The 26,849-nt window shown below is 37.8% G+C and overlaps 1 protein-coding gene across 1 annotated transcript; it reads left to right on the top strand.

Moving 5' to 3' along the window:
* On the top strand, positions 1–26,259 carry apba1a (amyloid beta (A4) precursor protein-binding, family A, member 1a; the record flags this gene model as incomplete). The annotated part of the gene is made up of 12 exons (XM_079814381.1): positions 1–1,599; positions 8,784–8,894; positions 10,038–10,077; positions 10,203–10,348; positions 12,421–12,453; positions 13,181–13,267; positions 15,329–15,514; positions 17,629–17,808; positions 17,973–18,185; positions 18,293–18,412; positions 19,134–19,274; positions 23,441–26,259. The coding sequence occupies 12 exons, from the start codon at positions 1–3 to the stop codon at positions 23,510–23,512; spliced, it is 2,928 nt and encodes a 975-aa protein (XP_079670507.1). The 3' UTR covers positions 23,513–26,259.
* Positions 26,260–26,849: the final 590 nt, after the last annotated feature.

The following is a 26,849-nucleotide window of genomic DNA, read 5'->3' as shown; positions in this document are numbered from 1 at the left end:
ATGAGCCACCAGGAGGCGCCACACGGCCAGGAGTTGAGAGAGGCAGCTGAGGCAGACCTGGAGCGTAGAGGCCCTGAGGGCCAACAGCCCCCCTCATCCCACCGTAGACGCCACGACAACGGAGATGGCAGTTCCCGCTCCGGTCGCTCCCGCAACCAACACAGCAACCATGGTACGGAGAATAACCACTACCAGTCCCAACAGCAGGGGGGCCCGCGCTACCGCAGGTACGAGGGATCAAACGGAGGGATGAACCGCACACGTGCTGCGAGGAGACCAGCGGAAGATGGTGATACCGAGCAGCAACCCGTTCAGCAGCCCATACCACGACCTGCAGTGACACGCTACCGCAGACAGGGGGACAACGAGGCCCGACTTCGTGCACAGCAACAGAGACAGCGACAGCGGGAGAGGCAGCAGAGAGATGCTGAGAGAGCCGAACAGCAGAGGCTGGAACATCAACAGCATCTCGTCTCCCCTACGCAAGCCACGCCGCCCGCCAGAGAGCCAGAGGAAGCTGAGGAAGACGAGGGAGATGGTGGCAGCGCTTTGGCCCGATCCGCCAGCACCGAGAGTGGCTTCCACAACCACACGGACCGGGCAGAGGGGGATGCAGTCATGGTTCTTGAAGCAGAGCCCGAAGACGAAAGCACTTATGGCATCCCACTGCGCCCGGAAGCGGAGGAATACACAGAGAGTGCAGAGTCAGAGCAACAACACGGTGGTCCAGCTTACCTCCAACCCCAATACCCACCTCAGCCACCGCCCCTACCTCGAGAGCCCCTGCCTAATGCCGAGAGGCCCCATGATGCAGAGACGCTAAATCCCAACTACTCCAATTATGTTTACACTCAACCCATTCACCGCAGTCCCACCGGAGCAGGAGAGGCCCGTGAAGGTGGATCAACTGAAGATGAGCCATACTCTGAGCCCTACGCTGAATACCCCCTTCAGGAGCACGTTTATGAGGAGATAACAGACGGACCCTCTGCCAAAGCTGAGGGACAGACTCCACAACAGCGTAGGGCAGAGTTCAGACTCTTCGAGCGTGAATTGTACGAGCAGCAGGAGGCTGTTGGGTCCAGGCTCCACCACTACGACGAGCGATCTGACGGAGAGTCCGACAGCCCTGAAAAGGAAGCAGAGTTTGCCCCGTACCCCCGTGTCGACAGCTGCGAGCAGGATGAGGACATTGACCAGATTGTGGCTGAGGTCAAGGAGAGTCTGAGCTCGCAGAGCCTGGAGCGTGTCGCCATGGGCCTGGACAAGGACCATGATGAAGAAGAGTGGACCGAGTCAGAGTCCCATGGTCAAATGGAAGAAATCAAACCCCCAGAGCCAATAATTGAATGTGAGGATGGAGAGCAGGCCCCCAGAAGTCCCTCAGAAGACTCAGCTCCAGGCGTGAAGAGCAGTCGTGAAAAGAGAGATGCAATCTCACTGGCTATTAAGGACATCAAAGAGGCAATAGAGGAGGTGAAGACAAGGACGGTCCGCTCGCCCTACACGCCAGACGAGCCCAAAGAACCCATATGGGTAATGAGGCAGGACCTCAGTCCTACGGCAGAATCTGACCTGCAGCCATCTCTGGGGGCTGATGTGAGTATGAGCATGCAAAATGTCCTTTTTTTTTTTGCTACTCTGTTGTTGCACTGCAGTTTATGCTTTGTTGCATCATCACTGCTGTTGTTTTGACCATTTATTTCTGTGGTATAATCTTGCTTACAAAGTCACTTTTAAAGTGTTAGTTCTCCCAAAATAAAATTGTCATCATTTACTCATTCTCAAGTCATTCCAAACTTTGATCTTCAAAGTTTCAAAATCCAAAATTCAATTTTTTTTTTAATGAAACCTAAGAAGTTTCTGTACCTTCATTTGAAAGTCCAGTTAACTAAAATGTATAAGATCTAAAAATGTTGTAAAGTCATGCGCTCTAGAGTCATGCGCTAGAACAAACCTCATTGGTGCTTGCACATTTGAGCTTCTGTGGTGTGTCATGGTGTGCCATATGTGATGCTGTACATTGTTTAGATGTAAATAAAAGCCTAAATATCTGTTCATCATATAAAATGATCATATCTTTTCACAAGATTTGGATTAAACTGCTCGATTCATATGGATTCAGTTCATGATGCCTTTATTACCTTTTTTAGATCTTCTAAGTTTTGGTTAACTGGTCTCTCAATGGAGGGACAAAAGCCTCTCAAGTTTCAATTCAAAAATATATTAATATGTGTTTCAAAGATTAACCAAAATCTTATACAGGGTTAAAACAACATGGGGTTGAGTAAATGATGACAGAATATACATTTCTGGGTGAACTAGCCCTAAAGCACTTTCACACCATACTACATTCTTCATCTGCCTGTCCAAGTATACATGGCAGAATTCGTCAGATATTTGATGGATTAAATATACATCACCTGCACTTTTCTTTCAGTGCAAGTGCTCAACACAGGGGCCAGTTATAGGTCCAACTCAGAGAAAATGACACACATTTGCTTTAAGTTGATTAGAGTGATAAGATGTATAGGTCTATTTTCCTTAACACTCTAATTTATGTTAAAGGTATAGTTCACACAAAAATGAAAATTACCCCATGATTTACTCAACCTCAAGCCGTCCTAGGGGTATATGACTTTCTTCTTTCAGACGAATACAATCAGAATTATTAGATATTATTAAATAATGTCCTGGCTCTTCCAAGCTTTATAATGGCAGTGAACAGAGATATTTTGAAGGCCAAAAAAGTGCATCCATCCATGATAAAAGATATTCACACAGCTCTGGGGGGTTAATAAAGACCTTTTGAAGTGAAGCGATGTGTTTGTGTAAGAAAAATATCCATATTTAAAGCTTTAAGAACTAAAATAACTTGCTTCCTGCAGATGACCTACGCAAGTCAACTTATGCCTAAAGAGTAATCCCTGGTGCGATGTAGGAGTAGCGTAAGCTTTTTCGCCTCTCGCGGTTCAAACAAATAGGGCTGGGCAACAAACTCAAGCTCCTCTTCTCTTTCTCAGACATTTCTATTTAAAAATTCTCATTTTAGACTAAAGCCCTGTTTCCACCAAAATTACCCAGAACAATTTGTACCAGGAACTTTTTTACAGGAACTTTTTTTACCCTAGACCTGCTACTGTCTGCGTTTCCACTGCGTTCTAAAGTACCGTGAAGATTAGGCAAATTAGTCCAGAGACGTGGGACTGCGCGCGGATGCTCCTCCCAGTCAGCGACGGACAATCATTTACTGTCTGCAACAATAACAAGTATGGAGGAGATGCAAGCAGCGCTGCTTTTGCTAGTTATGTATTGGTTTACTAAAGAGGTAATTAACAAAACAGCGGAAAAGAGACGAGCACTGATACTAAAGCGTATTCTGAAAGCTAGATTTAAAATAAGACAACGTATGTTATAATCAGCTATTATGGACTCATTGACCGTGCGATTGCAGAGACAACGCGCGCCATCAGACAGAAAGAGCAAGACTGATATTTACTAGTGATGTGTCGTAATGAACGATTAGTTGTCTCAGAGAGCGATTCGTTCATTTTGTGTTGACCGCGCATGCGCAACCTCCCATATCTTCTGTACAGGAAACAGAAATGATTAGTTCATCTCTCGAGTCTCGGTTCGAGTCATTCGTTCATCAAGTCCCAGCCCCATTAGGCAAGGCTATGCAGTCACCGGAAACAGAAAAGATTAGTTCATCTCTCGAGTCTTCTCGTTCAAATCGTTCGTTCAAGTCCCCATAGGCTGAATGCAGAAACAGTTCATCTCTCGAGTCTCGTTCACAGCCGTGTTGGATACAAAAATGAGTTAATTCACAACCTTCCTTACAAACAAGTGTGTAGTTTTTTGGTTTGTTTATTTCAGTTTTTTAGCTACTTAGCTAGTATAATTTATTTTCCTATGAAGCCTGGACACATTTGGTTGTTCAGAACGGATAGGCATACATTTTTTTAAATTGCACATATCTTCTGATGATTTTATAATAATAAATATATCATAACATGCAGTCAGTAATACGACTGTAATGTTGTATATGTTGCGAGACACTGAACCGGGAAGCGGTCACGTGAAAAAAGAACGAGACTCGAGAGATGGACTAATAATTTCTGTTTCTGCATTCAGCCTATGGGGACTTGAACGAACGACTCGAACGAGAAGACTCGAAAGATGAACTAATCTTTTCTATTTCCGGTGACTGCCTAATGGGGCTGGGACTTGATGAACGAATGACTCAAACCGAGACTCGAAAGATGAACGAATCTTTTCTGTTTCCGGACGCATATACGCTGTCACGGTGACAAAAGAAAGAACAATTTGGATCGGGAGGTGAGGTGAACTAACAGACTGAATACATAGACTGAAGCAAGCTATAGCAATTAATTAATCATTTCTTTCTCAAAGTTTGGCCATGGCTGCATTAGCTTATAGTTTATTTTTTATTGCAAAAGTACTAAATGTGTTGAAAAATGTAACATGTAACATTTTAATTAGATTCTGCTGAGATGAACGAAATTACTTGAAAAAAGATTTGTTCATTTTGCTGAACGAGATTCAAAGATCCGAGTCAGTAAAATTATCCGAACTTCCCACTACTGATATTTACTGAACGCAGAACGAACCTCGCAAGACTTTTAAAAATGCCGGTTGAAATAAAATGCTGCGTGAGCTCAACCAATCAGCATGTTCTGCGCCCAGTCCCACCCCCGAAAGTTCCGGAACTTTGAAAAAGTACTACCTCGCGAGCAGGGCCGTTTGGAGGGGGAAATATTTACCCGGAACTTCATTTAGACCCTGGTTCCTGCGGTCGAAACACACGAGTACCCCAAAGTTCCAAGTTTTCCTGGGGAAAGTTCCTGCGGTGGAAACGCGGCTTAATTTGTGACCGGTGTTTTGTTTTGCTCTTTCCTCTGCACTTCAGCATTCGTCAAAATGCAATGCATCAGGTCAGGGGTTACTCTTTCGCCGTAAATCGATGTGTATGGCTGTTTGCCGGAAGCTAGCTATTTTAGTTTATAAAGTCTTACGCAAATGCACTGCTTCACTTCAGAAGGCCTTTATTAACCCCCCGGAGCCATGTGAATATCTTTTATGATGGATGGATGCACTTTTTGGCCTTCAAAATAACATCCTCTATTCACTGCCATTATAATGCTTGGAAGAGCCAGGACATTATTTATTATATCTCTGATTGTATTCGTCTGAAAGAAGAATATCATATACACCTAGGGTGGCTTGAGGGTGAGTAAATCATGGAGTAATTTTCATTTTTGGGTGAACTATCCCTTTAAATATTTTTAGCAGGTGCATCAAATGACAAAAAACAATCTCTCAAGGAGGACGTGTACAATTGCGTTGTTGTTCTCCTTGGCTGCAACAGCCTCACAGGGTGAATAACATCATTCCTCTGGTCGTGACTTCATCGCTCTATCACTGTTCTTTTCTGGAGAGGACGGTGGCATACACTAGTGGTGCCTGCCACGGCTCCAGACAAATTGCATGTCGCTAGAAAATGAAGACTGCTCACACTCATAGAACGGCTCTCCTTATCCGTGGCCTGGAGGGCTCATCTGTATTCTGCGAGTGCTACACATGACCAGCGTGTGCAAATGAAGTTGTCCTGCTCCTTAGCCACAACAGACGTTGTCTGAACAGAGCATAGAGAGAAAGATGAGCTCTCGGTATAAGAAAGGCAACAAAATTACCATGTCTTTTCTTCTCTCTCACTCCTCTTTTTTTCTCATTATCTGAGATAAGTATTACCCTTTTTATTAGCATAATGAGTAGATGTCAGTCAAGTGCGCCCACGGTTAGTATTAACTTAATGGTATCATCTCATGATGTGTGCTTGAGATTTTTGATATCTTTTGTTTTGTTTTACATTTGCATAATTAATAGATTCTGTACTGTGTAATTCTACTCAATCGCAGCTGAATCAATCACATTGTCTATTACCAACACATTACAGAAATACAGTAAACATATTCTGTCTCACTAAACAAACAACGCAAAGCCCTGCTCATCTGTTGCATATTTCGACAGCGTTAATTAATCACCATTGTTTGTCTGAGCAGTATTCATGAGCACAAGGCCTCATTTGGAAGCAGTTCTGGGATCGAGGGCTTTTGGCTCTCTGGTGAGAGGGAACATTTCCTTGCGCATTCAGAGAAAAAGGAAAGAATTGCACTTAATTGAAAACTCCCAGTGGGAGTTTAAAGAAGACACCAGCCACCACCCACTGCAATTATGGTTGCATTTGTAAATGATTGTGCTGATTATACATTTTCAGGTTTTATCTGTAGCATATTATTTTCATCCCACATCTTTTATTCAGGTGACTGTGGAGGTTTCTGTGGTTTCCCATGTTATTTTAATATTATTTATATACTATTATAGTACTTATTAATACTTTTATTTTTATGTTTTAGTGTAAGTTTTGTTATGTGCTTTTGTCATTTTTGTTTATATTTATTTTATTTTTCATTTCTAATTAGCTTTAATTCAATTCAATTTTAGTAGTTATAATACTTTGAGTTAATATTTCAGTTAGATGCCAAGGCTAATTTAAGTTTTTTTTTATTGTACTTTTTCAAGATTTATATTTTATAGTGATGCATTGATATGAAAATTTTGGCCGATACAAATAACCGTTTTTTATATAATTTGTGAGAGCCTGATTACAAAAACAAAAGTCTCACCATTAAAAAACCTCTCCCAAGCACACAATTATAATGTTTGTATTATAATTTTATGCTGCCTATATGACAGACTTGCGCTGCATGTTGCACTTAACTGTATTTTTATTTTTGAAGTGATTCCAATCATATTTCTTGCAATTCAAAACCATCATGGCGAACAGTGCATTCTGAAGTGTCTCAGCTGAAGGAAATAATCCATTATTTATCAGCTTTGATATATCTGCAAAATGTTCAGGCCGATAATGACGAATTATCACAATATCCACAAGATTGTAGGGTGTCAGAAGGGTCTCCGCACAAGACTTCTACCTGACAGTCAAAACGGCATTATATCACGAAAGTGTGGACTCTGAGGAAGATCGCAAGGGCTTAGGGTTCCATTTGGGACAGGGCCACTGCCGTTTCCATATATAGTGGGGCCTGAAAGCATGATTTGAGATGATCCCAAAATCCTCTTCAAAAATTCATTTGATCTTAAATTTGATTCATTCCCTAGAAATAGTACACCATCCTAAACATTTCATATTCAGTTTATATTAAAACATTTCTGTTTTAAAATTAAAACTTGTTAGTGATTCTCAACCGTAAACAACTTTCTGTAGTCGTTCAGTGAATATTATTCAGTCATGCATCTCCCACATACCCCACAATTCCCATTAAAGTTGCACCGAACACTTGGTGGTGTCCTGCCCACTCCTATTCTGTGCTGTTCTCAGAATTTGACATTTCATCAGAAGCCTGTTATTTTTCCCCTCCACAATATGATTTATTTAGTGCAGTCAAGAGACACAGAAAGAGGCGGCCTGTAAATAATTCAGCAAGGCTCATATAACACCAGAGAAGAAAAACTGCCTTCTTCCCCTGCCCTCCATTAATGCTTAACATGTTTAAAATGTATTATTTGTTTGAAGTATTATATGTATGTTTTTGTTCAAGCTCAGTGTATAGGTAAGGTATATTTCAGGGTGTGAAAAATCAAAAACGAGTCAACTACTAATAGGGACTTCAAGTAGTATCAGCTAAGTTCATTAGTGCTGCTTATTCCACCTGTAAACATGTCAGGGAATTTAGCAGAAATTAGTTTCCTCTACAGAATAGCACTAATGTAGCATAGTGTGGTGGTCTCTGATCCAGGTCACTCTTAAACTGTTCCAGGAACAGTTTTCCCAGGTCAGGCTGTAACTGGAGCCGTGTTCTCCTCAGTTGTCCGGTACCATTGTCAACTTACCAACGTGAGTTTGATGAGAGAGGAAGAGGCCCTTCTGTTCTTCTCTCTTGTACTCTGGTCCAAAGAGCAACGTCTGCTGTAGCACTTGATTTGAGTGTGTCTTGAGGAAGAACATTTTTCACTGCAGCTTTTGCAAGCGCTTATTGATATGGAAAATTTCTGGATGTATCAGGTAGATCGTCACCATGGTGATGAGGTGAGGAGCTGAGTTATGTAAATGTGATTTGGATTTATCTTCAAATGTTTCAGTACTTCAGACATGTTCATATGAATGTGTGTAATAATTAAATAAATATGTATGTATAGGTTAAAGTGAGAATGTTCTTCCATTTTACACATCTGGTGATATTATTGTAATGGAGATACATTGTAGGACTTGACTGTACAGTATTTATTTGTTATGACAAATGATGAACAGGAAACTATCGCTCAGATTATTCATTTGTTCTCTAGTATTTCACATTCCGGACTCAAATATGACCTCTGATGATGAGGTGTAGTTTTGATATAGCAATTCTTCTCTTTGGGAATTCTCGACCTGCTGTCTGAACTCAACCTATTGCCAACAATAGTCATTTAACAATACATCTGACTAAACTCACTTTTGTGACACATTCGTGCATGCGTTTTTAATTTATCACTGTTTTTTGCTATTTAAATTGGACCAATTTCTTTTATTCATTTATTTAATTTATTCAAAAACCGTGAAGACTTTTACCAACACAATGTACTCTAAATGTCACTGAAAGTCTTAATACACAAGTGAATGTAGCTTTTGTATTTGTCATTTGGCCAAAATGATAGACTGTAAAGCATGCAATATTAATTAATGTGGCTGTTTTGTCCAGTCTCCAGGCTCAGGCTCCACCTCCCCACAAGGGGCGGAGTCTTCCAGCCGTCCCCTGCCGTCACACGAGGCGAGCGACAGCTTTGAGTCTCCATCTCCAGCCAGTAAAGAGGTAGGAGGCTATGAATAGACCTCTGAAACTGCTGAAATGTGAAGGGGTTTTTTGTACTCTTGGTTATAATGTTGAGTAGGTGCTCTTGGAACTTAATTAGATTTTCCTTTAATACTTGGTATGTCCACCTTTTGCAGCAATTACAGCTGCACATCTCTCTGGCATAGTGTCAATATATTTCCTCTGAGAACTTCAACACTAATGTTATGCCATGCCTTCTGCAACCGAAGCCAAAGGCTTTCCTTTGAATGTACAATAGAGCTGTCCAGTTTATTTTCCAACTTGCCCCAAATGTGCTCGATGGGTTTGAGGTCCAGACTTTGAGGGAGCCAGTCCATAATTTTCAATGTTCCGGCAGATTCCTTCTGTCACAGATAGTTCCGGCAATAGTTAGAAGAATGTTTTGGGTTATTGTCCTCTTGGAAAATAAATCCAGGCCCAATAAGACGACTCCCAGATGCCAAGTGTTCTAATAATTTTGGCCACCACTGTCTATAGGCAAGAATACAGTGTCTAGAAATGTAATTAAAAAATGTTTTAAAGACATGTCTAAAAATGACCAAACCCTATCTCTGAAAAGCCCAATAAGTGGCATCTAGGATCTCAGAGAAATTCACTGTATAATATATATAGATATGAATAATATAACATAATATATTACTGTATATTATAGGATATTGACTGTTTATATTAGTACTTATAAAGCACATACTAATGCCTTATTCTGCATGACCATATTCTATATCCTTAATCCTACCCAATACCTAAACTTAACAATTACTAACTATTAATAAGCAGTATTTAGGAGTTTACTGAGGCAGAAGTTTTTTTTTTTTTACAAAAAAATAATGAGAACTGGACCTTAAACTAAAGTGTGACCTTATATTAATTATATTATATTATATTATATTATATTATATTATATTATATTATATTATATTATATTATATTATATTATATTATATTATATTATATTATATTATATTGTATTGTATTGTATTGTATTGTATTGTATTGTATTGTATTGTATTGTATTATATTATTCTGCAATACAGAAAGTGACATACAACATGCCATACCTAAAAATAACACCTTGAAATATGTTGAATTGAGCCATTCGTGTCTTTGTTTTTGTATGTGCAGTCAAGGAGAAGTCTTGCTTCATTTCCGACATATGTTGAAGGTAAGATTGCTTGTAATCTCCTAATTGTTACAATTTCCAGGTCCTCAGCTGCCACATTTAGTCCTGATAGCACACCCTAAGCATGTTTTGAAGATGATCTGAAATGTTCCTCTCCTCTCTGTTAGTACCCGGCCCATGTGACCCAGAGGACCTCATTGATGGTATTATCTTTGCTGCTAACTACCTTGGATCCACCCAGCTGCTCTCAGACAAGACACCCTCCAAAAACGTGCGCATGATGCAGGCTCAGGAGGCTGTGAGTCGCATTAAGGTGAGGTGAAAGGGTTCTGTCTTTACCCCGCTGTAAAGACGTAGATCTGAACTTCTATGAATCTACCTCAAGAAATGTCCTAAGCAATACTTGTTTCAGGATCAGCATAAATGTTCCAAGCAACCAAAAGTGACAGTTTTAGGACAGAATTCATAAGAAATGCAGAGCTGCGCTCTGACTTGTCATGTGTGTATAGTGTATTTATTGCACAAGCATTTTATTCCTCGGATACATGATGAAGTTGCGTTTTGAAGACAGAAAGTCTTATTTTGTTCAAATTGAAATGTCAGTTCACAGCAGATGAAGAGAGATGATCGTAAAACTAAGAGTGTGTGTGGTCCTCTTACGGTAATGACACGATTCTATAGTCAAATGCAGGGGCCTATCCCATGATTATTGTTCCTAAAGGATCAGAGACATTTACCACCTCCCTTCTGTTCATCCTCCTGCAGCATAAATCAGCCATTCGCCCTGTCAGCTGCATTACTCAGCATTTTTTACCTCCACCTTAAAAAATGCAGCCCAACACCTGTGCCATTTAGTGTTTCTTCAGCATGTCCCTTTGTATGTACATTTTGTGTTAAAATGTTCAATTACAGATCGCTGTGTGGTATTGCAGGCAACAAAATCGTAATGGTTGATTGCGAATGACTGAACATCAGATTCTTCTGTTTTATCAGCTTAGCTGAAAAGAGCAGCTTAAATCAGCATGAATTTCATGTCTGGTTAGCACTGGATTGGTGCTGGTCAGGCTGATGGACCAGCATTTTACCTTTTCACCATCAAATTTACCAACCATGCTAACAAAAATAAATGTTTTGCTAACATTGATTCCTCCAAGTTATGAAGATGTTCTTTTTTGAAACTTGAGAACCCCTGTGTTAGATGATGGTCATTTAAAAATGGAGGCAACAAGCAGCACAATTAAATATCCAATGTCAACTTATATATATATAAAATGTATTTATAGAAATTAATTAATTAATTAATATCATTCGATAACTAATGGATATCGTATATCCCTATGTTCTGGTCGAAAGCATTTTACCTGAACCGGCTGGACTTCATAGCAGTTAAGGTTGAAGGGTTCCTCATATGGGTTTTGGTCATATATTGACATGGAACCCTCACATTAATTTAATATTTACAGAATAACATTCTGTCCTTTTGTGATTATCTGATTTAACAGATTTGCGTAAAAGACAAAGAGTCACATTTCACATCACCATAAAAAAAAGTTTCCACTTCTCTTGTAATGAAGCTCCTTCTTAGAATGGAAAACGTTTAATGTGGGCCAAATAGATGTCAAATCTTCAGATTTATGCATTTGACTCTCAACTGTTCCATTGCAAATGTGTTATACAGTTACCACCATATTTTATTCTCTCTATGTGATATCCATTGTTAAAGAAAATTGAAAGATGATCATAGGTTATGAGTTCTTTGTTTTTAATGGGTCACACCTCATCCACATGTGTGAGGCACCGTACCTTCTCCCATACACAACCAAAATGAGTGACATCCTTGAGAATCGTTAATATGGGTTTTTTTAGTAGATCAACAGTTTCAATGCGGTATATAAAGCAAGTCTAAATTGCATGCATTTGGAGAGAAATCTGAATCAATACACCCTGCCTCAGCTGCCATGATGTAGATCTTCCTTAGCTGGCCAGTTCGATCCATTATCACAGCCTGCTGGCAAGTTTGAACTTGCTCTTAATCTAATTTTCAGCAGAGATCATCTCTGCTTTGTATAGTTCTAGTTTTATGAACAGGATGTTCTGTAATATAACACCAATAGTAGACATATGATATTAAAAGAACAAATGGGCCACCTGGTGGATGATTCTGCAAATTGCCTTGAAAATAAACCAAAGGCAACATATTGTAGCAGGAGGGTGTCTAATAATCTTGGCTTGGTGTCATCTGAATCCGTTCTACAGTCACCCTACGCCCCAGTCACTTTTCAGATGCAGTTGATTGAGCAGAAAGATACCCCAAATGTGATTGGTCTTGCAGAGCTCTGCTTTATCTAACAATGTTCCTGTCTCTGTTTGTTCCATGCTAAGCAGACGGCCCAGAAATTAGCCAAAAACAGGAAGAAGGTGCAGTAATTGCTCATCGGTTTGGTGTTTTGTTTTTATTTTTGTTCTTCGTCTTCTCTTTTTGCCTGGTTTCAGCACTTTAGTGTTTTCATAATTTCTGTCGCCATTTTTTCTGAATCCAGCAATGAGTCATGTACCTGTGTCCGTCCGCACAGTCTGTTAGCCATTGTTCATTCCACACCAAACATTGCCTCAGTTTTATCACCAGATCTTACATGGGGAAAGTTAAAGCCTGGAATGTCTAGTTTGCTGGATACAGAAAATGCAAGTGATCTTTCCTTTCTTCTTCTTTGTATCCGACCTTTTTCTTTCTGAGATACTGTGCTGTGTTTGTGACTGTTGTTGAAGGTGTATATCTGGCACAGCATGTTTTGCACTTCTCTTGATCTTTTGTTATTCAGCTGTCCAGCACTTGGTTGAAAACTCTGTTTCGCTCTCTTTCTCTTATTACTGAATTTCTTCAAATGAAGAACAAAACTAACCAAACTAACCCCATGCCAAATTGCAATACTAGCTGGCTTAAAAACGCACAGGTTATCAGAGTTACACAATGAAGGAGAGAGTGTAAAATTATTTGAATATCTGGCCTTAAATATGGCAAATGTTGAAAAAAGATGCTTGCACGCTCCTTCATGGCATCTCTGGGCTTTGTCAGCTCTCTCTCTCTCTTTCTCTCTGTCACTGTCTCTCTCAGTGAGTGATATTGTGTGATTTTCTTCATCTTCAGGCTCCAGAAGGTGAAGCTCAGCCCATGACAGAGGTGGATCTCTTCATCTCCACTCAGAGAATCAAAGTGCTCAATGCAGACTCACAGGTACAAGACCTTGGTTTCCACACCTTTTTACCAAATGTGAACAAAATACTAGTGCAGAAATAACGAGTTAGTATAAATACAGAATATTCATTTGTCTCATCACGAGAAACTGAATTTGTCTTGATCTTTTAACAAATAAAAATACACTACCATTTAAATGTTTGGGGTCAGTAAGAATACATTTGAATTAATACTTCCTGTTTCCTTTATCCCTATATACTATGTGTATATATATATATATATGTGTAGGATATTTATAGGATATATATTGTCTTTACATGCTTGTAAAAGCTGTTGCGTTTTCCTGCTCCTATGTTTGGTTTGCAATTTATATATTTTTAATTTAGTTTAATTTAACAATATGTAAGATTTTTAGATTAAAATATCCAGAACCACTTGAACAATGTTATATACAGTATCTTGTTGTCTTGTGTACTTGCATTATCCCAAACATTTCCAACAAAATCCAGGGAAATTAGGCATTTTAACCAGAACGCGGACTGTGTCATTTCGTCAACTGTCAATGACATCATATCTGCGTTACCGTCGATTTCCAGTTTTACTTTTGTAGAAACCATGGAATCACCAAAGACGCTTTAATATATTATGTTTTATTAGACAGGTGAGCAACTCTTTTGATACATTTATCGACAGAAAACTGATCATTGTTATACAGCTCAGCTCAACATGGTTAGTCTTATTGTTTGATTCGTTTTCTTGATTTACCACTGGTACCATGTTTTTACCATGCCTCAGAGACACTATTTTGTCAAGTGGCTAACATCATACTTTCTCCATCATACAATATATTTTAAAATTAATTGCATGTCATTTAGCAAGACAAATTATCCTGTTTTTTTTTTATATGACATTCTTATATCGATCTAGATTACTGCAAAGTGCAACAAGTCTCTCACACCAGCCACAGAGCGAACGCACAGAGTAACGTTATAACATAGCTTTCAACACGCTCAAATATTTTTAGTATGATCGTTTTACAAAGCTGCATTACCCTAGTCTGGCTGCGCCCTCCTCCGTACTTCCGCTCAATTTTCATTTTCCTTCAGTACTGAGTCTGGGATTGCCATATATTCTCTGGTTTTCTCCGGTCAAATTTTAACCGGTCCAATCAGCGAACAGAGGGAGTGCCTGAGAACGATGACGTTGATGTCATTCACTAGTTTGAGATAACATACGTCACGACCAAACGTTAGCGATTGGTTATAGCAGATCCAGAGTGGCTCTGGGCAGATCCAATAGTTTTAAACTTCAACAGAGTTCCCACCTTCAAGGAAGTAAACGCTTGTCAATGGAGAGTGGCCAGACTCTCTGTTCAAATGAAATGTACGAGAGTCTGGTCGGACCAGGCTAGCATTACCCCACATATGCAATGAAAAGCGCGGGAGTGGTCGACTGCAGCATAAGCATAATAAAAGCTCCACTGGTCCGTCCCGCTTCATACCAGTGTAACAGTAATAAAACTTTAATACATTCGCTCATTCATGAACATGATTTCTGCCCAAGTCCGTCGGATTCCTTTCCATCAGTTGTTGGGTTTGAAGACGACAACTCCCATGAATCCACTCTCATTCACAGCGCCATCATGCCTTTGTTTTGAATAAGCGACCTCTAGCGGCGAAAATTACATACTGTAATAAAATGAATGTTGCTTTTGAGATCCTCAACTCTTCCTCTTGTCTGAGCATGACAATTACGGTTTTTACTGTATTTTGGTCAAATAAATGCAGGCTCGTGAGCATTAGGGACTTCTTTAAAAAGATTTACATTATTTTTACCAACCCCAAACTTTTGAATTGTAGTGTACTAAAAAAATATATACTAGCTTAATCCTGGCTAAATTTGGTTTGATTTAAGCTTAAACAAGAGTAAAGGATTGGCAAATTTGCAAACTTATATTAATATTTTTTAATATGAACTTTATCTTCGATGTTTTATAGAACAAAAATATGGATTGCGAAAAATCCATGAGTAGAAAAATGGGAAAAATAGATTGAGCATTGAGAATTTTTCTTACCATTACAATTTTCTACTGATTCACAGGAGACCATGATGGACCACCCTTTAAGGACCATCTCTTACATCGCTGATATTGGGAACATCGTGGTGTTGATGGCCAGAAGGAGAATGGCTCGCTCTGACTCTCAGGAGAATATGGAAGCCTCTGACCCTGCCCAGGACGAGAAGCGGCAATACAAGATGATCTGTCACGTGTTTGAGTCTGAAGATGTGAGTTCTTCATCCCAACTATGTGTCAGTGTGACCTTATTAATCGGTGGCTAAAAGAGGCTGTCAGGGCGACAGTTTCAATTTATTGCTTTAGCATTGTAAAACGATATATTATGAAACGGATTTACGCACTTCATCTTTATAATACTGCTGTTGTGGCGGTTTATGAAAGCAATAAACCACTCTAGGCTGTTTATTACAGTGGTTTTACCACAGTTAAGGGGAGTTCAACCACAACACAAAACAGCAACTCCCTTTCTTAATCAACTTTTTCTATATTGAATCATCCATATTTGCCCAATTTTTCTCCGTCTCCTCACATTTTTCCCCCCGGCATGTTCAGTATTGCAGTCACTGGCCATTGTGGTAGTGACCTCTAATAGCATTTATCCAGATGGTGTTCTTGGGCATCTTGCTGCGTGGGTTGAATCAGTAGACGGGAAGTGACCTTTTCTCTGTTCAGATGCAGAGGCTATTTGAATTTAAAGAGCCTGTATATGTCACAGCGTATGTCTCAGCACAGTGTACAACAGTGACATGAGGGCAAAAGGCGTGTATGCGACTATCCTGAGGGATGCCACCCTTGTCGTCTCTTGACCCATGTGTGTAGCTGTCATCTTTTTCTTTTTTTTAACTGCTGTCTTCTAAAATTGGTTAGATAAATCTAAATGTATTTATGCAATGTAATATTTTAGTTATTAGGGGCCAAGCACCGAAGGTGCAGAGTCACCTATTGAAATCGTTAGATTTCTTCTTATTATTATTCCACCATGGGAGTCAATGGCAGCCCATAGAACCGTTTGTGGGAAAGTTGTAATGGTTTCACATTCTGATAGAGGGTCGTCCCAACATTAAATACACAAGTTTTGGTGTCTCTAACTCATTCCCTCTAGCGCCACCATCTGTCCAAAGTTTCACTCTTTCACTCATATTTATGCTAATTACTTTTGAACCGTAAGGCCTATAAAAAAAAATATCCATATCCATTTAGGCTGTCGGCCATTTAGAATTTTGTGCTAAAATACTGTATTTTAAGAACGCAAACTTACGAAACTTGGTATGGGTCATCAGCACGATGCCCTGAAGGAGACTGAGAAGTTTTGGACCAGCGCCACCTAGTGGTAAAATCTAATTTTCAAACGCTTATAACTTTGGGTGTGGTCAACTTATTTTCACGGGAGGAACTTTTTTTGTCTCCTAAATCTTTGCCTCCTGAGTCCAACGATACCAAACATGCCAGGTTTCACCTTATGGCTTGTGCAGCGTTGTGATTTTAAAAAACTTTTGCAAATATCTTTCAAACCATTAGTCCAATCGAAACGAACCAGCGTTGGAAACACGGAATCCAAGTTGGTTAACTAGATGTCTTTGGTGTATCATTACGAAACTTGGTATGTGTCTTTGGCACCATGTTCTGATGGTACTCAAAAAGTTGAGCCACCTTGTGGTCAAATGTTATAATGAAATTTACAAAAAACTTTTGATTAAATTAGCCTATTGTACTCTATCCGAGAACATAGATACCAATTTTGACATATTTGGCCAAACTTCCTGTCCGCCATCTAGTTTTTTGTTAAAATCTAGAACATTTTTTAAATCTGTTAAAACGTTTTTTTAACTTGTCCTAGACCGTTTGTCCGATTTTCACCAAAATTGAATCGTATCATCTTCAGACCATGCCGATAAAAAGTTAATTGATTTGATAGACAAAACCGCTTTCATATACCGCAGTGATGGAGTTGAGGCATGATGCCAAAATGACTCTTGATGCTGTATCTCTGCAATGCTTTGGCATATTGACACCAAACTTTGCATGTGTCATTGTCACCTCACTCTGACCACACCACATCAGTTTCATTACTTTGCCACCTATTGGTCAAAATTGGTAAACCATTAAATTATTATTTTTGACTGTATTTATAATTTACTGCTATTTTGCCTAAAATGATCTTAATAGGTCTTTAATGGCTCATTGTTGTAGTTGGTCTGACACTCCCAACCATGATGGCATGTTTTATTGTCTTCTTTGTGCTTGGCCCCGGTAATGGCTGCTTGCAGCTATATTTTAATATAATATTAGTTGTTCATTTTGCCCAATTTCTAATTGTGCTCAGGCTCAGCTCATAGCTCAGTCCATCGGCCAGGCTTTCAGTGTGGCATACCAAGAGTTCCTGCGTGCCAATGGCATCAACCCAGAGGATCTCAGTCAGAAAGAGTATAGCGACCTCCTTAACACACAGGACATGTACAACGATGACCTCATTCACTTTTCCAAGTCTGAGAACTGCAAAGATGTAAGTGGACAGCCCATGCTTTGTGCAAACAGAAGATTACTGTGAAATGTTGAGAATTTGCCTTGATAATATCAGAATTATCAGTAATGTTGACTAAATCGTGTTTTAGCAGTGATAAAAGTGGTGTGTGTGTGTGTGTGTGTGTGTGTGTGTGTGCACTACAGGTTTACATAGAGAAACAGAAGGGAGAGATTCTTGGGCTGGTGATTGTTGAGTCGGGCTGGGGCTCCATCCTTCCCACGGTTATTATAGCAAACATGATGCATGGCGGCCCGGCCGAGAAGTCCGGCAAACTGAACATTGGGGACCAGATTATGTCCATCAATGGCACCAGCCTGGTGGGATTACCTCTCTCCACCTGCCAGAGTATTATCAAGGTACAAATGGACTTAAATAAAACTTAAAGTATTAGACATTCACTGATTTTATTTGTAGCCGGTTCTTCTACTTGTAATTTATTGCGTCAAACATTTTGCTCTTCTAGGGATTGAAGAACCAATCCAGAATAAAGCTTAACATTGTGAGATGCCCACCTGTGACCACTGTCCTCATCAGAAGACCAGACCTGAGATATCAGCTGGGATTTAGTGTGCAGAATGGCATTGTAGGTATCTTGGATTTAAAAGAAAAAAAAATGTATCTATTGGTATAAGCTGATATTGTATATGTGTATGTGAATTTAATTGTGCATACACATTTCCTGTATATTTACATTTATATTACTATATATTACTCACTGATAATAACACTGTTATCAAATCTTAAAATTAATATTCATTACATTATAGTGTTATGGTGCTAAAATAACAATGATTTATTGTAGTTTTTAGTGTTTAATTTTTATTTATGTTGACAAAAAAGTAGAGAATTTTAAAATCAGCCATTTATCAGCCTTAATATTAAAATAAATTCTTGTTGACCTTTTATTGTTATTAATACTTTAATGTTATTATAGTTTTTTAATCAGTGCTTAAATAGTGACTTGACTTTGAATGAGTCTGAATCAGGGTTATTGTAGTAAACTAAAACCAAAACAAATTTTTTTTTAACTTTAAATAAAATAAACGTTAGCTAAAATAAAACATTTCTCATTTTCAATTAGTTTAATTTGATTTACTAAAACTGATTTTTTTTAAATAAAAAATAAATAAACATAATAATAATAAAATAAATAAGCACAAAGAAAAAACGACAAAATTACTAAAACTGGGAACGTACAAAATATAAATTAATTCAAAATATTACAATAAACTATAATAGTATCTCAATGCTACTATAATCTGGTCTATGCAACTTGTATATGTAATGTATTTTGTGTCCTCCAGATTTGCAGTCTCATGAGAGGAGGGATAGCAGAGCGCGGTGGGGTCCGTGTCGGCCACCGGATCATTGAAATCAATAGCCAGAGTGTTGTGGCCACCCCTCATGAGAAGATTGTACACATTCTGTCAAATGCAGTTGGTGAGGTAAGTCTGGGATCAAACTCCATACCTGCCTAACAACATAATATTTTTTACATCACTATTTCTCCAATGAAGTAAAGACCCTAATTTAAATTATGATCATGAAACTACGGAAACTTGGCACTATGCTTAGCTCTGTTTCATTTAGATCACAAGTGGCCCCAAAAGGTTTTTGGATACTTTTTTTTTTGCAATGACTGTAACCGATGCCAGTGTGATTTTTGTATCAAGTCAATTCACTGAAGTTCACACAGGTGTCCTATCAGAGTAACCACAGGTTTACTTCATCACATTAACTATGAACATGATGCACAAATATGTTTGACAACCAGAAAGGGTCCAAATACTTTGGGTATGTTCACATGACAACAATGTATTTGTTGCGTTTTTTGCATACAGGCGACAACGTTGTCAAAATGATCCTGCAAAAATGACTGAAAACGCTGTATTATTCATGCCAGGCCAGTATAAGACTATAAAAATGATGAGAACAACTTTTGAGCTCAAATAAAAAGTTTTAACAGAAGAATGAATGTGAGTTCTTTTATAAAACTATAAACTTTTTTTTATTTTTATTAATCTTCCAAAAATTGGCCCCACTGACTTCTTTTGTAAGTGCCTCAATGTAACCTCAATTGTGGCTTTTTAAAGGGAACAGAGGAGAGTCAGTTTGTTTTTGTGGCCATTATTCATATAACATTAAGCCACAAATGCTATTGATTGAACATTAAACCCAGAAGATTCCTTTCATTTTAAATGCTTGTTTTATAATTTGTAACACAAATTTCTTTTTGTAAAAAAATATATATATAATTTTTGCTTGCACATTTTTAGAATAAAAGCTTAAAGCTGCAATATGTAACATTTTTGCAGTAAAATATCCAAAAACCACTAGGCCAGTGTTCAGGCTTGACATAAACACCCGCCTGCCAAATGCGGGTAGATTTCAGCTGTGGCGGGTAAGGCAGCCACTCCCACTAGCCACTTTGGTGGGTTGAATATAATTTCAGCCTACAGCCAAATAAAATGCCAAGACCGTCGTATCACAAAATTACAATTCTTTATCGATTAGCTTGCAGTTAGTGAATGACACACAACAGAAGTGGTCTCTCGCGTGCGCGCTCTCTCTGTCGCACGCACGATCAGTTCTCCTTGCGCCTGAATAGTCAAATACATGTGCACACAGATGTCAAAATGTCCATCTTGTGGAGTATCTCGCATGAACACAGTCGGTTATGGCTTAAGTGTATGTAAACAGGTTAACTGGATATGTGTCAGAATATTAAGTCCATGCATTCAGCAGCCCAATTAAATACCTGTCTGTCATTTAATGTTAATCAAACAACTACAGATGTTAAATACAATTATACATATTAAATAAACCTACTGTATCTGAAAAAAAAGAAAAAGATAATTTGCTCATTTGCTTCTTTGTTCTTTTATATAGCCTAAAAAAAATAACTTGTATCATATTAAATTTCTCATATTAGCCCATGCTCATATTGCCCACCTGCACATACCAGCTGTTATACAATGTAGTCTTGATTTGGGTGGTCACTCTGCATTTGAAAGTTTGAGAGGGTTTTAAATCTTTTAAATCAAGTAAAATGACTCAAAATCAAATAATTTAAGCATGCCAAAGTCAACTTTAATCATATCAAATGTAATTTCCAAACAGCAAAATTGGAAAACCACTAGCTACAGTGGCTGGTGAGCAAAAAAGTTAATGTCAAAACCTGCCAGTGTTGAATATTTTGTTCAGTTGAGAAGGCCTACTTACAATATCCCAAATGTTTCCAACTATTTGTAAATCATGAGAAATTGCTATTTTAACCATGTGAGGGAGTCGCCTGTCAATTGCGTCATATCTGCGTTACCCTCGGTTTCCGGTTTTATTTTGCAGAAACGCTTTACTCCAGAATGACCGGAAAAACAGAAATGGCACCTGCGAATGTGGCATAATAAAAGTCCCGCTGCTCGCAAGGCGTGTGTTGCGTTCATCTTATTAACAATCGCTCCAGCGGCCTTGCTCAGCTCCACAACACTCGGTCCTGATCTGCTTCATACTACAGTAATGTTAATAATCGCATCCATGAACATGATTTCTGCCCGAGTCCTATTCCGATTCTTTTCCACCGGCTGTGAGGTGAAGACCACATGTTCCAAGATTCTGCGCTCAAACTTGGCGTCATCAAGCTACACCTTTGTTTCGAATAGGCGACCGCTAGTGGACAGAAAAGTTACGTAGTGCACCTTTAAAGTTCATTGTTTGTAATTTCATAATAAAAAATAAAATGGCAAAAAATAACTATTGTAATAGGACTGCACAATTAATCGAATTTGTAATCATGATTACAATTACGAATGCCACAATTATGTAATCGTCCAATAAAATGTAATCGCAATTACAAAAAAAAGTCCACTTATATTATTCTGTGTACTTAAGCCTCTTGGGCTCTTCGGTCATTTCTGACTCGAATATTTTTAAATAAAAAACGAAACTTGGTGACTTTATTGGTACTTGGTATATGAACACACAAAAAAATTGGGGACAGGGTCTTCGGGTCAAAAATGACCCCCATGGGAAATTGGCAAAAATATGAAAATACCGTTTTTTTGTGCGTAAAATCTACAAATCGGCCAGGATGCAGAAAAAAAGCACACAACAGTGAAGGGGTGAATCTCTAAAACATCAAGAGTGCAAAACAGACAAATACACTCACACACACACACACACTTGTACACACAAAAACACACGCACACACAAATTACCGTGTGTCATTGAAAAAGCTAATTTTGTGAAAAGTGTGAAATAAAAGCAATTATTCATCATTGTAAGAAATAAAGCGCACAGCAATGAAAGCATGTGACTATAAGCCATCAAGGTTGCAAAATAGACACACACACACACACACACACACACATAGGGAAATATGAGACTGGTGAAACTGTAACAGAGAAATGTGAGAATATGTGAAATAAAAAGAGTTACTGTTCATTGAATGTTATGACTGAAAGAATTGCATTTTTATTAAGTTACAATTAAAATAACAAAATGCATTCCATTTGTTCTCTTTCTAATGCAATGTTCAGGTTTGACTATATTATAAAGTAAAACTGGCACTTCAAATTACCATTTAAACCAACCAAACAAACAAAAAACTTGACAAAAATAGTCTTTGAGAATCTCTTATTATATATTAAAATCCACAACCTGAAAAAAAATATGCAAATATGTGCAAAAACAACTACAATTCACAAGCCTTTCTACAGAGAGCTGTAAATCCATCTAGTGGTTAAAATATGATATTGCATGATAATAATGCTCACTGCTTCCACCAGATGGCACCAATCTGATTTCAAAAAAACATTTCTGTAGGCCTAGTCTCTACTTTAACCTGAAATACAGCAATAATAAAAAAAAAAATATATATATATATATATATATATATATATATATATATATATATATATATATATATATATATATATATATATATATATATATATATATATATATATATATATATATATATATAAAAATCTATTATATTCAATGGAGAAAAAATGGATCATAATTATTGCATAAATATTAATTATTATCATAAAATACTCTTAAAACACAAAAAAAAAGAAAGAAAAAAATATTATTGAACAAAAATACATTTCATTGATTTAACTGAAGAAAAAAAAATTTGATTTCAGGGGTCGGGTCACTTTTGACCCGAAGTTCCTTAGTGTGACTGCAAAACGAAGAACCTCAGAGGGTTAATATGTGTTTTCTTTTTTCTTTCTACAGGTTATCTTAAGTTTTCCCCATTGTTTTTATTTTTATTTTTAGTATACCATCATAATACCATGCATATTTTTACTTTTTTTATTTAAAGAAACCAAACCAATGTATATTTGACTTTTGAGGCTTAATGCTAATCGTAATTAATAATCTCAATTACAATTTCAAGGGAATAATCGACAATTATGATCGTGCAGCCCTATATTGTAATATATATTGTTATTGTGAAATAACATTTCTCATATTATGTAAAGGTTTTTGGTCGCCCACCACTAATTCACACTCATGAATTTTTACGTTTGGCTTGAGTGCCCAAATGCTTTTTGAGGTCACTTGTGTGCAATTGAACTATCACGTTTTGCCCCATTCTGAACAGATTCACATGAAGACTATGCCGGCTGCCATGTACCGCTTGTTAACAGCCCAGGAGCAACCAGTTTACATCTAAAGCTGCAACGCTTTCTCAAGCCTCCTGCCCCGTTGTCACCAGATATAACCTTAATCTTGATGTGAAAGTGTCAGGCCTGTGGACTGGTGACTGTGTGATTGAATCCACTGAAGCTCTGCTCGACATGGCTCTTCATGACTTCACTGCCTCCCCTGAGCTCTTCATCTGTTCTTTTCTATTGTCTGTGAGTGAGGTTGCTGTGCTGTGTCATTCCTCTCTCTGTGTGCACTGGAAAGAAGCAGAGAGAGAGTGTGAGAAATATTTAAAGAGCCCCATCTTATGAAATGGTGTCCTATTGAAACCAGATACCTACTCACACACACACACACACTCACACAGCGGTTTGTGGGTGATAAAAATACAATGTGTGTGATGTGAGCATAAGGTGTACAAAGAGGAGTTTGCCTTACCATTCTTTTTTTTGCTGTTATTTATTCGAGCTTGGCAGCCATCAAGTGTTTTAGATCCAACTTCAATTTTTAAGGGCAGCTGTTAGTCTGAGGAATATGGTGGAAAATAGCAAACTGATTATTTGAATTCATGAAATGGAGTTTGAGTTGAATTGGTCACAACTTACAGGATGTTGAATTGGAATTTGAATGGGAATGTTAAATGTACTGAATTGCAAATTCAAAGGCATTAAGCAGTTATTAAATAACTCCATCATTTATATGTCTATATAGTTCCTGATATGTAGAATGTATTTTTCTTAACTGATTCAATTTTCAGTTAAAGGGATAGTCACCCAGAAATGTAAATTATGTCATCATTTAGTCACATTTGTTCCAAACCTGTATGAATGTCTTTGTTCTTCTGAACACAAAGGAAGATATTTGGAAGAATGGGGCGGGGGGGTACTATGGTAGTCAATGGCTGCCGAGATCTGCTTGGTTACAAACATTCTTCCAAATATCTTCCTTTGTGTTCAGCAGAACAAGGACATTCATACAGATTTGGAACAACTTGAGGGTGAGTAAATGATGAATGAATTTACATTTTTGGGTGAACCATCCCTTACATTTATTTTGCCATACAGCACCACAAAATGTACTTGGACAACTTTTCAATATTAACATCTTTTGACTGGACACTATTGTAAGTAAACTAGAGCACTCTGGGAAATTAAGTGTTTTTCAATCATGTCCCATAACATAAAGTTAATATATTAAATATAGTGAAATACATATACATTTCTACACATTTACATATTATTTAATGTTTCTAAAAAAATTGCTCATATTTATAGGTAATTGTTACCAAAACATGAAACACACATTTCTTTAACATACTTTCCAAAAGAAAACTTCAATTCAAATTCTGCATCCTGTTTGCTTAGAAACGGACCAAACCATTGAGTCCTGTGAAAAGTTTTTTTTAAACACAGTTCCTATCCAAATGACGATGAACTTTGGTTCATCCGTGGTGGATAATTCAATGGGAATGTCTAGTATACTTAGGACTATAAATATACATAGTAGAACATAGAAATTGTGGATGAAATGCCTTACAGAATGACGATGCCATATTTTGAAAAACAGAAGGTGTTTTGGAAATATATGGGGATTTGCTTGAATGGGACACGTTTTGGACAACCTCTTTAAATATACATACACGTATTACAGTCAGGCATACAAAAAATTAACTATTGTGTTGTTTTACTGCTTTTTGTTTTACATTGATGTGCAATATTTTTTTGTTGTTGTAAATGACTGCATTCCTTATTTTTATGCACAGAAAACCTTCCTTTTTGTCTCGAGCATCTGTAAATGAAATAATATTGCAAATGAAATATGCTCATATTGGTAGCGTTTTCTTTTAAACATTTATACTTGAGAAAAAAAAAGTTTGTGTTGACATTTTCAGGATTTTTTTTTTTTTTTTTTTTAATCAACTAAATGTTTAATTCATGTGTGCTACTTTTTCCACTTAAGAACAGAATGTGTCTTAACAGAGCTGTATTCACGGCCTGGTAGGCTACATTTGATCTGGATTCGCAAGTGTGTATGATGAGTACGAGTATCCGATTCCGTACTGTTTTAGTATCGAGCATCTCAACATGAACCGATTGAAAACTGACTGCGTTTCCAGAGGTTTGCCATTATAGTACCATCTGTGCAAGAACCTCAGCATGCTTTGGCACATCTCCATTACTACTTATTAGAGACTGTCTGAAGTCTGGTAAATATCACTATGTATGTGATTTTGCATCTGAAGAAAAAACAAGCAGAAAATGTCTCACGAGAAGCTTATTGCGATGAATTATTAACCACTCTCCCCCTATTTTACCATCAAGTGTGCTTGCGTGTTGCCTGGAATTGTTTTGAGAACACACACATTTGAAAAGCGATCAAGTGATCGATAGCGACGTAGATTATTTCACAATATGACGACATTTCTGCAGTGTTGAATCTGTATTGATACTAGTAATATTGTGAGGAATCCTATTGCTCTGCAACGACTGTATTTGATGGCGTTCTGGCTCTTTCAGATGTTAATTGTGCCGCTGAAGAAATGGTACTTCCTGTTGCTTAAAATGTGAATTTCACCCCACATTCTGACCTCATCAGCACTGTATTCTTTTACTAACTGAATCAAAAGTCATTAACACTGAGGAAGGGCCTCATGTTTTGTTTTTTGCTTTATGTGAAGCATGATCTTTTTGTATGCATTGCTATTTATTCTTGTAGTGAGTGTGATGTGTGATTACAAATGACTTCATCATCAAATAAAACCAGCTAGACACTTTCATATATATATTATATTTATTTACATATAGCATAATATATACACAGTATATCCAATGACTATATACCATGTGTACAATAATGAACTGCAAAAGTCTTTGACACCAATGTGCTACTATTTAATATGTTTTTAAGGGGGCATCATCATGTCGTGATTGAAATCCACAGGCTGAATAACACTAACTTTTGCCATAATAATGTTTTTCCCATATTTATTGTAAAAGATTGTGCAGTTTTATACTGAGACGCAAGAGTGACTGCGCTAGTCACTTCAGCTGTTAAGACGGTTACGTTTTGGGCTGTAATATTAACCTAATGTCCCAGAATAATGTACAAGCTTTAATGAGTGATGATTTGATTATTTAATAATGGAGAAGCAAAACAAGTGGCTTAATGTGTTATTAATGACACCAGGTATGAAATATCAGAGTACATAATATGTAACCCACGATGTGCAGAGTATTGGACAGATTCAACAGATTCCCACCTCGAGACTGTAGAATGCAAGGCCTTGGCACAGTGTGTGGTTCGTACTGAAGTAGAAAAGAAACTGTGGGTTTGGTTAGTATTTGTAATGCACTTGCTCTGAATGT

The sequence above is a fragment of the Gobio gobio genome (assembly GCF_949357685.1).
Source record: "Gobio gobio genome assembly, chromosome: 4".
NCBI lineage: Eukaryota > Metazoa > Chordata > Actinopteri > Cypriniformes > Gobionidae > Gobio > Gobio gobio.
This window is presented reverse-complemented; position numbering and strand designations above follow the sequence as displayed.